Genomic DNA, 14,971 nt, shown 5'->3' with positions numbered 1-14,971 from the left:
TAACTCTCTCTTTCTCCACAGAAAGTGATGGGGCTCTCATGGCCATCTTAGTCAGCTGGCAACGGTGATGTCAGAGTTAACAGTCATCTAGTGAGCTGACATTCTCTGAGGATTTCCTGTGTCCCAAGCATGGAGTATGAGAGAGAGAGAGAGAGAGAGAGAGAGAGAGAGAGAGAGAGAGAGAGAGAGAGAGAACATATCCAGGGTCCATGGTCCATTGCCAAGTTTTGGAGAAAGAGAGGGGGAGAGAGAGAGAGAGCCAGAGCCAGAGAGAACAAACATAATCTGGGATTCATGGTCCATTGCTAGGTTTTGTACAGCCCAGGATCTAAAAATGGCTTTCAAATTTGGGATTTGTTGAGGAAGAAAAATCCAAGAAGGATAGTCTTTTATTTCATGACACATGTAAATGCTGTCAAATATAATTCTCAGCAGTCAGAAAGAAGTATTATGGAAACTGAGAGAAATCCTTGTCAGTTTTGGTGATTGGAGAGCAGCTGCTGCTTCCCAGTGAGATATGATGATGGGATGTTTGCAGAATATTTGCCATTTGACCCATTCAGTGGAGGTGTACAGGGATGATGCAGGTGCCTTGCTTTCTCCTTGCTGGTGAAGCACCTCAGGAAGTGGAGTCATTCTGCATCACTCTACTCTTTGGAATTCCCCCTTTTCCCCAGAAGAGTAGTTTGTGCAAATTATAAACATGTTCGGCTCAGAAGCGAAACAGCAGCACAGAGACATCTGGGAGTCTCCTTCAGCCACTTTGAAAGGGGTTCTTACTAACCCTGGAATTTGGCCCTAGAATGTTTTCTATGGAAGCAGCAGGTCAACCATGTGGTCACGGGAGCTCTGACATCCTCTTCTCTCGACTGGGGGCACAGAAGCACCTGGGATGCCCCCCCCCCGTAGGTGCACAGGCACCCACTCTTCACCAGGGTGGGTGGGGTATTCTGCTAGCATGAGTTACGCACTCTTTACCAGGGAAAGGTGGGTTGTCACCCAGAACAAGCACCCATTCTTTACCAGGAATGTGTGGGGGTCCCCTCTGCACAGGTACCCATTCTCTACCAGGGAGGGGTGAGGTGTCCTACCAGAAGTACCCACTCATTTCCAAGGAGGGGTTGAGTATCACCCCAAAACTGGCACCCACTTTTCCCCAAGTGTGGGGAGGGTGTCTTCTACTCCTGTGTAGGAAAGAGAATGAGGAGAACGTGAGCACGGTTGTTCTTCTAAACCTTGCTCCTACTTAGAAGGCAGGGGGCGGGGGAGGGGGGGAGCATGTGTGCTCAAGCAGGACCAACCAGGACTGTTGAGTCACAGGGAACCACAGACAGGTACGTGGAGATGAAACCCAGGTTGTGTTTTTCAAGATTTCCAGGTATGCGGAAAGAAAGGATTTTGTTTGATTTTTGTTATTCACCCAAAAAAAGGCATCTCTGGAGATACCCGGGATCATGTTTTTTTTGTATGTTTTGGTCTTCACAAACTCATCTCTCCCCATTCTTCTAAGCAAAACTTATTTCTTAATAAGAAGGATTTATGAAAGGAGCACATTCTGCCTTGGATTTGGTGTCTGCAGCACAGACTGGTACATTAAGGAAGCCTAACTCTGTAGCATTTTTTTATATTCAGACTTAACATGCCACTAATGTTTTCAATTAAAGTCTCACTGACATTACGTGCTTAAAATTGAAGAACTAGAAATTTTAGATATGCTTCGATGGTAGTTTCCATTTGTAATTTACCCACTGCCTGTGTGATTTAAGAGAAACAAACAAAAAAAAGCTGACAAATAAAATAGCTTATTACAGGTCACAGAGATAAACAGGTTTTAATTAGACATTTTAATTAGATCTTTCAGAATAGTATACCCACCTTCAAAGATTGAATAACCAATACAGGTGCAATTTAGTCTGAAGAAAGGAAAACTTCGCTTTGTTTTCTCTTTGCCACTAGGAAAAATCCACTAACAGACCCTATTTAAAAACTGCCTTTCGTGTGGGAAGCAAGTATCAAGCACAGTAGATTTCCAACCTAAGAGCTTCAATTAATATAGAAGATGGTGCATCGATTGCTTTTTAAAACCGAATACTAGTACATCACTGTCTGTGGAGTTGATTTTTTAAGACTGTGAAGGTCACTGTAATCCACCCAGGCCCAGTCTAAATGCTTTAAGGTATGTAAGTCTTCAGGGGAACGAGCAGAGGAGAATTTACAAGCCCGGACCAGAGAGATAATACAGAGGATGGGGCATTTGCCTTGCACACATACAAGCTGCACTCACTTCCCCACACCCTGTAAGGTCCCCTGAATCATAGCCGAAGCGTTCCCTGAGTGCACAGCCAGGAGTAGGGTGTGGCCCAATCCCCCAACCTCCTCCCCCACAAAAAAAAAGGTAGAGGACAATTTACAAACCAGTCTCTGATATTACTGAAGAGGTTTGGGTTCTAGCTACTTCAGTGTCTGCATAACGCTTTCCAGGCCAAACGGACATGGGTGAGAACAGCCCTGGATAAGGATGACTCCTGGGTGCCAAGGGTCTGCTGTGATTTGGAGCTGGAACACTAATCGTGACTTTTTGGTCAACCCAGGTCAAGTCCTCTGGGCCTCAGGGTCCTGACTAACAATGTTTATACCCTTTGAGGGACATTCTCTGAATATGCCAGTGACAGTTTCGTGCCCCAGGGGTGAAAAATAAAAAACAACAGGAGATTTTTCTACTTACCAATGGATAAGAGAAATCATTAACTTGGTGGATTAACTTCTTAGAAAAGCCAATGTACAAATCAGTGGCTAGCATATTTTAAAATTTTTTTCCTTCCTAATTTTTCCTGGAAATGGAAAGAAGGAACCCATGTCTGCTTATTAGACTTTAGAGGGTGTGTGCTGTGTTCATATGTGTGTTTATGTCTGTTGTGTATCTACATAGAGATGATTCTTTGTTTTGTTTGTTTGTTTGACTGTCAACAATAAAGGGCTTAAAGGCACCAACCAGCTTAGCTGAAAATCTCCTTCTTTTACCCACACCCCCTAACTTAGTGACTAATAAACTATGGCTGACAGGAAGCATTACCAATAATATCGACTGTCGATGAGCACATTTTGTATGTTACCTGTACCATATACTGCATTCTTACAGCAAAGTAGACTAATCAAGAAAATGTCACTAACGAAATCATAAGGAAAAGAAGATGTATTTACCGCCTCTGTTGCATTTATTGATCACCTAGGCTTATGTTGTCTGTTGGGGAAGAGAAGGGATCACTGTGACAAAGATAGATGGAAATTATCAGTCTGGATAAGGTAATTAAAGAATAGGTAAAGGAACAAACATGATAACCTCTCAGTATCTGTATTGCAAATCCCAAAAGGAGAGAGGGCGGGGCGGAGGGCCCAGAGCTGGAGAGAAACTAAGGACATTGGTGGTGGGAAATGTACACTGGTGGAGAGATGGGTGTTGAAACATTGTATGACTGAAATCCGGCCATGAATAGCTTTGTAACTGTCTCACGGTGATTCAATAAAAAAAAGTTGAAAATAAAATGCTTTTAAAAATATGAAAAAAATTAAAATAACGGTGCATCCATGTAAGTGGCCTGAAGTAGTTCAAACCCATGGTATTCAAGGGCAAACTGTGTGTGTGTGTGTGTGTGTGTGTGTGTGTGTGTGTGTGTGTGTGTGTAAAGCCTGTTGGGACTGTGGGCTTCTGGGATCTAAACCTGCTGTCACAAAGTTTAGATCCAACTCTATAGATCTTTGTTCATCTCTGGTCTTGGAGTGCCTCTCTCTCTCTGTTGATCTGTCTTAGAATTATCCTCTCATGTTTTTAAAGACCAGTATTTGAGATAATTTTTATTTTGCTCTCACTGTCATAACTCTGTTCATTCAATCCTTGATATTCTTTAGATTCCAGGGTCCATGACTCTCTTTTTCACTTTCTTTACTTGCACAAAGATTTATTGAGTCACTCCTAGGCATCCTACAGTGATATAGCAATTTGGATTCCTGCATTTGAGAAACACATGGCGGATTGGTGTCACCAATGTATAAATAAATGGTTCCGGACAGGTATGAAGTCACACAGTGCTGGGTTTGATCTCAGATTGTCTGAAAAGCCAAAGTTAGCATTAAGAAGTGCAAGAAGGAGAGAAATAGCCAAGTGATCCTTAGATTTGGCTTTAATTGACTTGGGATGGAGAGGGGGTCACGGATGGCTGTCAGGTTGGAGATTCAGCTCTGCAGGACCTTTCAGAAAGGGGACGCCCTCACTGCCAGCCAGGGAAAGCTTAGCTATACTGTATGTGAAAAGTGGGTTTGGTGACCTTATTCGTACCCAGGTGTTGGTATTGCCCACACAGCAGTGCCAGCACAGGGGTGCCATTTGCCTCTAGGAAGTGACTGGCATATTTCATTGAGTGGATTGGGATGGGGGTGGGGGATGTTGAGGATGCATGCTCTCAGAGGACTGTTGTTGGTGGGGCGGGGGGGTTTCCCATCATTTTCACCTATGCTGTTCTCTGTTTTAAGGAGGAGGGGACTCAGAATGTTTGGGAATCAGGTGACTTGGAGCCTCAAGGGCTTTCATGTTGCAGGAGGTTCCTCAATCATGTTTTGTTATTATCACATTTTTTGCACAGAAGATTTTATTTCCAGTGATAATGATGAATCTGCATTTCAGCCTCTGAGCTTTAAGCTCTGTAGCTAGCCCATAATCCTCATTCATCATTCTCAATTTAAATTTGAGAGGAAAAATATCTTTCTCAATCTCTATCACTTCCCCTCCCTCTCTCTCTCTCTCTCTCTCTCTCTCTCTCTCTCTCTCTCTCTCTCTCTCTCCCTCACACACACACACACACACACACACACACACACATATGCCCCTGTCTACCTATCTAAACGATATTTGGCAACAGGAAGAGCTCATCTTTTATAAATAATTTTACATGTAAATGTAGTTCTTGTGGAATATTACTTTACATGATTTGCTCTGATGTTGGAAACAGGAAAATGTATATTCACAAAAAAATCTATGTAATTATGTAATCAGGACAATTGTAGTTTTCAGAGGACTTGATTTTAGTATATTAATTTATTAATAACTGTTATGGTGAGATGGGAATTCTCAATCTCCCTGATATTTCTATTTAAGTTTAAAATTTTGTAATATACATATTACATGGGCTGGAGCGATAGCACAGCGGTAGGGCGTTTGCCTTGTACACAGCCTACATGGCCGACCCAAGTTTGATTCCTCCGCCCCTCTCGGAGAGCCCGGCAAGCTACCAAGAGTATCTCGCCCACACGGCAGAGCCTGGCAAGCCACCTGTGATGTATTCTATATGCCAAACACAGTAACAACAAAATCTCCAATGGAGACGTTACTGGGCCTGCTCGAGCAAATCGATGAATAACGAGAGGGCCTTTACCTTTACATATTACATATATGCTTTAAACTTCAATTATGGTTCCACCTAGCCAAGCATCACTGTACAGAGCAGTAATGATTCAGAGTTATTTCTTTAAGACTTGTGTTAACAAGATTTGATGATGGAGGGAATAAGCTTTTAAAATGATTATCTTGATCCTAACATCGAAGTCTCCATCACTGTTGGGCATTTAAATTAGGGCACGTTGGGAAACTGCCAGAGGGTTAATGTCTTTTATTTCATTCCAGCGAAGATGATTGTAGCAAGGTATTTCTTGGACTCCAGCCTCATTTAGTTATTTGCTTTTGATGTAACCATGCTTAGATAGGTCTAAACCCAGTACCGGAATCTTACGGAGTCAAAAATGAGGTCAAGTGATGAGACTGACTCTAATCTGATATTAAGTTAAATTATTTCCAAGACCGGGAGTGTGACTCAGTACCAAAGCACATACCCGGCCTGCCTAGGGTCTGAGTTCAATCCCTGGTACTGCAAACAACCAAGAAGAAATAAGTCCCATGTTTATTTCTTAGTTTTAGTGCACACCAGCATCTCAGGCAGAACCAGATTAGGTTTATGGAGTTGATTTTGTGTAAATTTCACGGAAGTGCTTCATGAGAGAAGAGGAAAAGGTGGCAGTGCAGAATGTTGAAATTCAATAGAGAAATTACGCACACTTTCACAAGAGCCCTTTGGTGTCTGTGGTGAGGTGCTGGTGATTCCACTCGCGGCAAGGTGCTGACCAACGCAGCACAGGGTGGTAGCTGGTACTCCTCTGTGTTTCATCGGAGGGAACCTTGTGTTTTTCGAGGAAGCTCAGAGCTAGTGTGGCTCACCCAGTGAATTTCTGAGCCCCACAGCCTACCTCTTGGAATCTGGCTTTCCAAAACTTTTCTCTCCCATAGATCAGGAGAGGGGGAGGGGGCTATTTCATTGGCAGTGCCTGTGATGCTCAAGGATGTAAAAAGCACCAGCTTTGCCCAAGTTACAATCTCCAAAACTTCATTTATCCATATTATGTGAGAAGGTGATAGAACTTAGCAACCATGTCTGCCTTAGTCTTTTTGAACTACTCTAACAGGAGACACGGAGGAGCCTGGACAACAAGGCTTTATTCCTTACAGACACCTGGTCAAAGGCAGAATCTGTGATGCTCTCCCCAGCTCGAGTGAAGTCGTCTTGTTGCATGCTCACGTGGCCTTTTCTTGGTGCACTGTCGCACTGTCCTCCCGTTGTTCATCGATTTGCTCAAGCAGGCCCAGTAACGTCTCCATTGTGAGACTTGTTACTGTGTTTGGCATATTGAATATTGAATTTATCACAGGTAGCTTGCCAGGCTTTGCCATGTGGGCAAGATACTCTCGGTAACTTGCCAGGCTCTCCGAGAGGTGCACAGGAATCGAACCTGGCTCAGCAGGGCCAGTGACGCCCAAGGCAAACACCCTACAGCTGTGCTATGGCTCCAGCTCCAGCTTTCTTGGTGCATGTACATGGAAAGAGAACCATCTTATGTTTCATCCTCTTTGGAAAAGGGCATTGACCCCATTGCCAGAGCCCATTGCTGCCTGAATATGACTCAATTTCCCTCTCAAAGTCCCCGTTTCTGAGTGTCATCATACCAGCATAAGGGCTTCTGCATGTGGGTGATTTGGGATTGTATAGCTGGTTAGTCATTCTATGACTAGTGGAGTCTTCTGAGCATGGAAGATCAGTAAGGTTGTCTTCAGTGTTTACTTCTAGAACAGCTTGGGATCTGATCTCTGTTTCATTGCTGGAGCTTTGTGAGGTTGGACTAGTGGTTAAGTCCCTCTAGGACTCAGCTGCCTCCACCAATGTCTAAGATTGTTCAATAATACTTTCTGTTTGGGTGCTATCTGCTGTGTGATATCTATTTGTGTGACATCTGACATGTACATGTCTATAAGAATCATACATATAAAAGCACTTAGCACAGTGCTTGACACAAAACTTATCTTTAATAATAAATTAGTTTTTAGATTATTTTAGCAAACATTAAGCTTATTCAACAATAGCTCTGACATAGATGACTAACACCAAAAAGTTAAAATGTTTTACCAAAGGTTTGGGTAATTAATATCAAAATTCGTATTTGACCATAAATTTTGCAAGTCTGTTAATTGCAACAAATTGTTTGTCTATATTGAAAATGTTGTGTTAGTAACTATACAATCATGTGAATATAAGATTGTATTTAACTCAATGGTCTTTCCTATTATTTCTTCGGGTGATTCATCTACTGTTACCGTAAGAGAATTTCAACTAAGTCACCACTTCAACATTTTGGATATGCTTTATTCACTGTGCTGCCACTCCAAACAAAATATTACTTAAAAATGCTTTAAAATATAATTCCCAGGGCTGGAGCCATAGTACAGCGGGCAGGACATTTGCCTTTAACGCGACTGACCCATGTTCGAGTCCCAGAATCCCATTTGGTGCCCAGAGCACTGCCAGGAATAATTCCTGAGTGCAGAACCAAGAGTAACCGCTGAGCGTCGCCAGATGTGACTCAAAAAAGCAAAAAAAAAAAAAAAAAAAAAAAAAAAAAAGAATCCCTAATAAAAACTTCCTTTTGCATGCCTATAAGGGAATGCTTCAATTTAATGTACTGTCAAGAAAATGACTTTAAAAAATAAATAAATGACAACCAAACTCCTCTCACTCTCCCGTCTCAGTTTCTCCTCCATTTCCTCAAATTTTAAAACATAAAGTCCCACAAATCACCTTATTGAAAATCATGCCGCTATTAATGTGGAAATTAGCCTAAAAGATTTAATGTTTATATTTTGTAGAAAGCATTATTGCTCTTTCCATCATGTTTAGTGAGTAAATAAAAAACCAAATCTAAGTATATTGCCGTGACCTTAAGTGTCAAGACAGATTCATTTTCAGGCTCACCTTGAGTCATGATTCAGACAGCAAGGCCCAGACCAGAGGCCATCCTCAGTAAGGACAAGTGGCAACGCGGCTTTGGAAAGCTGGATTTCTAACACATGAGTTAGAAGGGAATGAATCCTCATTCCTCTGTTTCTACCATCATGGCCATCAGGATTTCCCATGAGCACTTGTCCGGAAGGTTCATACCACAACTGCAGATTTACAGAAGGAATCTGTGAAAGACAGAAATGAGGAAGTGTGGCAAGAAGGGGTTCCTCATTATTCAATAGAATAGAAGCTTCCAGAAAGTGAGGAAAAAATTCTGAAAACTCGTGAAGAATAAAATAAGAAATATATATTCAGAACTTGTAATGCAGTTAACTAAGAAGAAACATGATATCTTTGTGAAAACTTCCAGCTCAAAATGTGCAAATAAAACTTTGGATGTCATTGCTGCACGTGGGGCCAGTTTGTGTATTTAGAAAAGGGGTTCTGGGAATATATTCTCAGAAAGTGACTTTACACTTTAGGAAATTATCTTATTTCTAACCTTCCAAAGGAAATCATTAGGAACGAAAATAGCACCTTTGCAGTAAGTGACTGCCCTGTGAGTCCATCTCCCACTCTGCACTTATTACGAATGAGCCTGTCCCAGAGCCTAATAATTGGGGGTCGGTGGGAATATGGATGTTCCACACCATGTAGATTGACTATTGACTTTCAATTAATAACAGTGTCTTGCATTTATAGAGTTACCATCTCCAAGGAAAACCAAGCTTGATGAATTCCAATTTGTCTTCATCCTATCCTGCTGAGTGTAGAGATTAGGAGTTCCAACTGCATTTTAAAGAGGAAAAATTGAACCAGAAAAGTTCAATCACGGGCCACAGAGATTTCAGGAAGCTCCTAATAGAATCATCAATTGCGATCCGATAGTCTTGCTTCTAATTCTGTTTCCCAAAATTACCTGGCCAGTTGGGTCAACTCTGATTTATTCCTTTGGGAATAAGTGGTCAAAATCGCTATTTGAAATTTCTCTCATTGAGGAATTTAAAATGTCTCTTTATTTTGGTGGCATATATCATCCGCTTTAAGACCTTTTAATAAACCACAGAATTTGGCGGGGTGTTAGGAGTGGTGGCACCCAATGGTGTTCAGGGCTTACTTCTGGTTTTGTGCTCAGGAATCTTTGCAAGGACTCTCAGTTGACCATATGTGGTGCTGAAGATTGAACTGGGTTGGCAGTTGCAAAGCAATCACCCTACCCACTGTTCTATCTCTACCCCAAATTAGCGCCTTTGATAATGTATTTGGAATGCAGTTGAATACATGTGTCAAAGCTTATCTCTTGACAGAGAAGAAGGAAGGGTACCTTCAGCTCTGATCTGGTGTTGCTTTAGCTGGGAAAAAACCAAAAACATCATTTCTACCCCCAAACAGCATGTTCAGACCCTTTTTTTGTTGTAACTGTGGGAGAGCTACTGCCAGCCTCTCACAATCACACATTCCTCAGGTCTAAAAAATATGGAACTCTGACTTTTCCCTTTTTGAAAACGCAGTTTCAACCTGGTTTCTGTTTTCTCCAAGCCTCCTTATTTGTCTCCTGCAGGGATTGTCTATCCTCCACCTTAGATTAGTTCTAATAATCTGTTAAACACTCATATCCCCACCAACCATGTGTCTATATTTATAGTAGTCTTAATACATATGGACTTTTTAAATTTGTTTTTTGAGCCATACCCAGCAGTGCTCAGGGGTTAGTATTGGCTCTTTGCTTAGGGATCACTCCTGGCAGGACTTAGGGAACCATATGGGGTGCCAGGGATAGAATCCTACTCAACCGTGTACAAGTCAAGTGCCCTCTCCAATGTACTATTGTGATGGCCCCAATATGTGTGTTTGTGATGGACTTGGTGACCACACTTCATTACCATCGAAGTGTCCAACCCACTACCAGTGTCTTTATGTTACATTCAGTCCATCTCCCCCACCCCCCCACCCCTTCATCCACCCTCACACCACCTTCTGATATGTGGCATCTTTTTAACTTCCAACCATTTCTTTCCATCACTTTTATTTGTTTAATGTGACTTTCATTATTGGCTAATTTTTTTGAGGCATTGTGTTCGGGGCTGTGTGTCCAGGAGAGACCCTTCATGGTGCTCAGGAGAGACCATACATGGTGCTGAGGATCGAACCAGGATTGTGGACCAAACAGCTACATGCAAGGAAGTGATTTACTTCCTGTATGATCTCTCTGACCCCTTGACTTTATTTTTAATAAACTTTATTGAGGTAACATGAGGTTGTTTACAAGCCTGTAGATGTTCTAGGGCTCTAGTGTCAAACCTCTTCAGATAGGTGTTACGGTAGCAGCCCCACCCCATCCACCACCCCTGCCACCATTTCACTCCCTCCCTCCTCTGTGGTATACTCAGCTCTTTGGGGAGTCCAACGACTTATTTTCCTTTGACTTTTCCCTTGCTTTGTTTCCTTATATCACACCATGACATGTATGAGTGAGATCACTTCCTGGTGTTTTTTTTTTTTTTGCTCCTGACATTTTCTCTTAGAAAATTTTTTTCAGGGCCTGAGGAGATAGTATAGCAGGCTTTTGTCTTGCATGTGGCCAACTCAAGTTCAATTCCCAGTATCCCATATGGTCCCCTAAGCACCACCAGGAGTGATTTCTGAGTGCAGAGCCAGAGTTCCTGAGCATCACCAGGTGTGGTCTAAAAAAATTTTTTTTAAATACCTTCAGTTCCATCCATATTGTCTCAAAAGAAGATTTGAATTTGTATCTTGCCCAAGTGCTTCTTCCACCATCTATACAGACCACAATTTCTTTACCCATTGATCTATTGGGGGTGTTACGGTTGTTTGCAGATATTGACTGCTGTACATTGTATTGCAGTGAACATAGAAGTTCATGACTTTTCATATTTGTCTTCTAGATTCTAGGATCTACTTTTGTTTCATTGCTACAGTCCCCTCTAAATTCAAACATTACAATTTATCCATTATCTTCAGAATGGGCATTGACACTGTGTTTTTTTTTCCTCCTGAGTTCAAACACTTATGATGTCCACTTATGATGGACTTGATGAGCTGGGTCAACGACCAAGCTGGGTTGTTGGGTTTTGGTGTTTGAGGTTTGGTTCGGAGGGGGGGGGGGGCACACCTCTCAGTGTTCAGAATGTGTTCCTGCTCAGAGATCACTCCTGGAAGTTCTCAGGGGACCAAATGTGGTGATGGGAATCAGATCACATGCACCATGTCTGCCATATTATCTCCTCAGCCCTGCAATGAGTATTTCTGAAGATATTTTCTAATTCACATGTATGAGTTTCTAGGGCATATACTCAAGGTCAGTGCTAAAAGGCAAGATCTGCTTGTTTTATTTTATTTTATTTTTTTTAATGTTGGAGTACTGCTATTTATTAAGCCACTGATTAGGCTGATTGAATTGGGCATGAACTCCACCTTACCTTTTTTTTTTCATTTTTTATGATTTTATTTATTGAATCACCATGAGAGCAGTTGCAAAGCTTTAGGGTCTAAGTATCAGTCATACAATGAAACATCGGTACCTTCACCGGTGTCCATTCTCCACCAGCAAAACCCCCAGTATACCTCCATCCCACACCCTCCCCCTACCTGTGGGGCAGATGATTTCCACATTACTCTCTCTCGACTTTGATTACATTCAATATTTCATCACCAGACCCACCAAAATTATTTGGGATTTTACCCAAACACTCAAGATCTGCTTATTTTAAAATTTATTATTAACAAGTTATTGTAAGCGTCTCTCTCACAGTGATTCAACAAAAAAATCTTAGAAAAAAGAAGAAATCTACTTAGTGAAATGTGAGAAGAGGAAAGGGTGTGTGTGTGTGTGAGAGAGAGAGGGAGTGGAGAAAGAGGTGTGGGAGAGAAGAGATGTTCAAGAAGGAACATGGGCTTCTCCAGAGTGGAAATAGCCAAAAACAAGTGAAGTCTAACTAAAAATAAAACCTTATTATGTCTGTATATTCTCTTTGTTTGCAAAAATTTAAGCAACTCATCCTGTGAAAATTTAAAAAAATATTGTGTTTTAAAAAAAGTGACAGTACCAGTTGACATACTCTTAACGTAATATGCCATGGTTCATCTTAAAGGAGATTCATTGTCTTCGCCACTGTTTGGTTTCTGGTTTTGTGTTTGGGGCCACCGTTGGCAGTGCTCAGGGCTTACCCCTGACTCCGCACTCAGGAATCACTCCTGGCGGGGCTTGGGGGACCATAGGGGATGGCAAGGATTGAACCCAGGTTGGCTGGATGAAAGGCAAGCCTTCCCTGCCCCCCCCCCCCCCAACCCCTGTACTATCTCTCTGGCCCATTGCCACTGTTTTCATGGGCTTTCAAGCTCCTTAAAGAGAAGAGTTCCTCCTTGCTTCTCTTTCTAAAAGGATCCCTTCCCCCGACCCCCCACTCAGTACTTCCTTTTTCGTGTGTGAGGCATCACACATTCAAAAACTTTGGACTACACTCTAAAGCATAAATGTGTGAACGTGCAGGGTGTGGTGGGATGTGGGCGGATGATAGAGATAAGACCATGCACCAGCTGACATCTGTGATGTATGTGGGGCAGTGTATGTTCCTGGGATTCCTGTGTTTACTTCCCTGGGAGTCTGCCTCTGAAATATATCAGCCTCCCATTCATGTTAGACTTGGATCCAGCCGTGTGGCTTTGAATCCTGGCCCGAATCGTGCTGTCTGCTGCCGAGTGGGTTCCTTCTTTGTATGAAGGAGGGATACTTTCTTCAGATGATCGCGGTGGTGCTGAGCAGATAGAGGTCCGGCACAAAACTCCCCAGCAGCTGTCTGATCTTTCCTGTTGTGGCATCGTTGTAGAAGGGAGAAGTTTTAAAATATCTCTTTTCCACTGTGGGGCAGGCATGACTTTAGGAAGTGGCTAGATGGTAGCGACTTAATATCTGTTTCTCAATTTAAGTTGCCACATGGGACCAACTCCTAACACATTGCCTGACTCACTGTGACACTCAAGAAATCTATAGAAATAGCACATGAATGAATCAGTGAACCACGTGATTCTCTCAGGGCGGTGCAAATACCCAGGTCTGTTCTGATCCACAGTGGCTCAGTTAATTCTATGCATGATAGCACCAATCAGTACTTATTAGTGCAGCCTTCCTCTTTGATTATTGATATTCTGAGCAGCTAGTTTTATAAGAGAAGCTTGCCGTGAGCCATAATATTTGAGTAGTCATAATACTGCATGTCTTAACCTAGTATGTCTTTAATCATGAACTATTTCATTAACCCCTTGCATATACACCCAGTAACATTCCCCTGTTTTGATTGTCTTTTTTATCGTCCCCCCTCCCCCACTGTATTTTAGGTCTCATTGTCCATGAAGGAGCTGCAGTTTACAGAGTGTTTAAGCGTTGGCGTGCAGTTAATTTACACTGGGATGTCCAAAATTATGACAAAGCCACAGATATCGAAGAAAGTAGCCGGGGAGAGTCTTCCACAAGTCGGACTTTATGGTTGCCATTGTCAGCTCTGAGGAATAGGAACTTGGTCCACCCCACGCAGTTAAGCTCCCCGAGGTTCCAGTGCGGGTATGTGCTGTTGCATCTGTTCAATCGGATGAGGACCCATGAAGACTTGTCGGAAGACAACAGCTCGGGAGAAGTGGTCATGAGAGTGACTTCTGTGTAAGGAACCATGGGACAGCCACCCACCCTACACACGTTGGAATGTAATTGCAATGAATGGCGGAACCATTAGCGCTTCGGAAAAACATACACACACATCGATGAACTTTTTAAAATTTATGCTTTTTATATGAACACTCGAATTGCAAATACACTTTTCTGAAGAAAAGAGTCCTCTTGTTCTTTGCTTTCGGGTTTATCATATCTTTTATAAGTTGATACTTGAAATCATTATCCCTATCATTTCACTCGCCTTCGTTAAAAAAAAAACTATCCTTAAGGCCCAAACTATTTTTTTCTTGCTTGTTTTAAATATATTTTGATCAAACTTTTTGTTCCCTGTGTAGTTTTTGAGACATTCTGGAAAAGGAATGGGGAGAGAATTTAGAAGCTTGTGCGACAGACCCTCACGTGCCCAGGTACTAAATTCTCCACCTGCCTTCACCCTCATGCTAGCAAACTTGACTGTAATTTTTTTCTTTCTGGAATGAAAGAAATCTGTCACCAGAAGTGATGGCCTGTTTTCTCACTTGTAAACCAGTGAGAAATCTTTTGCAAAGACCAAGATTATTTGCAATAGTGGAATTGTTGTACTCCCATCCATAATATAAGATGGCCTCCTGCACGCCACAACCACAAACGCTCTCCGAAGGATTGTGTCTTTGCACAATTCTGCCTTGCACTTGTAGAGACCTGTCGCGATTCTTTGGGTTAATTGTCGGTGCCTTCATGTCAATGAGCCCCTTCTTAATTCCATTTCTGCTTCATAGAAGCTTCTGTACCTACTTAATCATTTCAGCACTGATCCTGTTACTTGGTTTAATGAAGTCTTGGAAAATGCATTCCCCAGCAGTGAGGAGTGTGTCTCTTTCACAGCATAAGTTGTTTTTAAATGAAAAGAGGGAAAGAAAAATGAGGCTCTTGA

At 42.1% G+C, this 14,971-nt stretch overlaps 1 protein-coding gene across 1 annotated transcript in view; it reads left to right on the top strand.

Moving 5' to 3' along the window:
- MARCHF11 (membrane associated ring-CH-type finger 11) overlaps window positions 1-14,311 on the top strand; it is a 147,800-nt gene extending 133,489 nt beyond the window's left edge. Inside the window, exon 5 of the mRNA XM_056108965.1 lies at window positions 13,728-14,311. Within this exon, the coding sequence (XP_055964940.1) occupies window positions 13,728-14,050 (323 nt within the window). The 3' untranslated portion in view covers window positions 14,051-14,311. The remainder of the gene's footprint in view (window positions 1-13,727) is intronic.
- Window positions 14,312-14,971: the final 660 nt, after the last annotated feature.

Source organism: Sorex fumeus, unplaced genomic scaffold, assembly GCF_029834395.1.
Source record: "Sorex fumeus unplaced genomic scaffold, SorFum_2.1 ptg000240l, whole genome shotgun sequence".
In the NCBI taxonomy this organism is placed as follows: domain Eukaryota; kingdom Metazoa; phylum Chordata; class Mammalia; order Eulipotyphla; family Soricidae; genus Sorex; species Sorex fumeus.
This window is presented reverse-complemented; position numbering and strand designations above follow the sequence as displayed.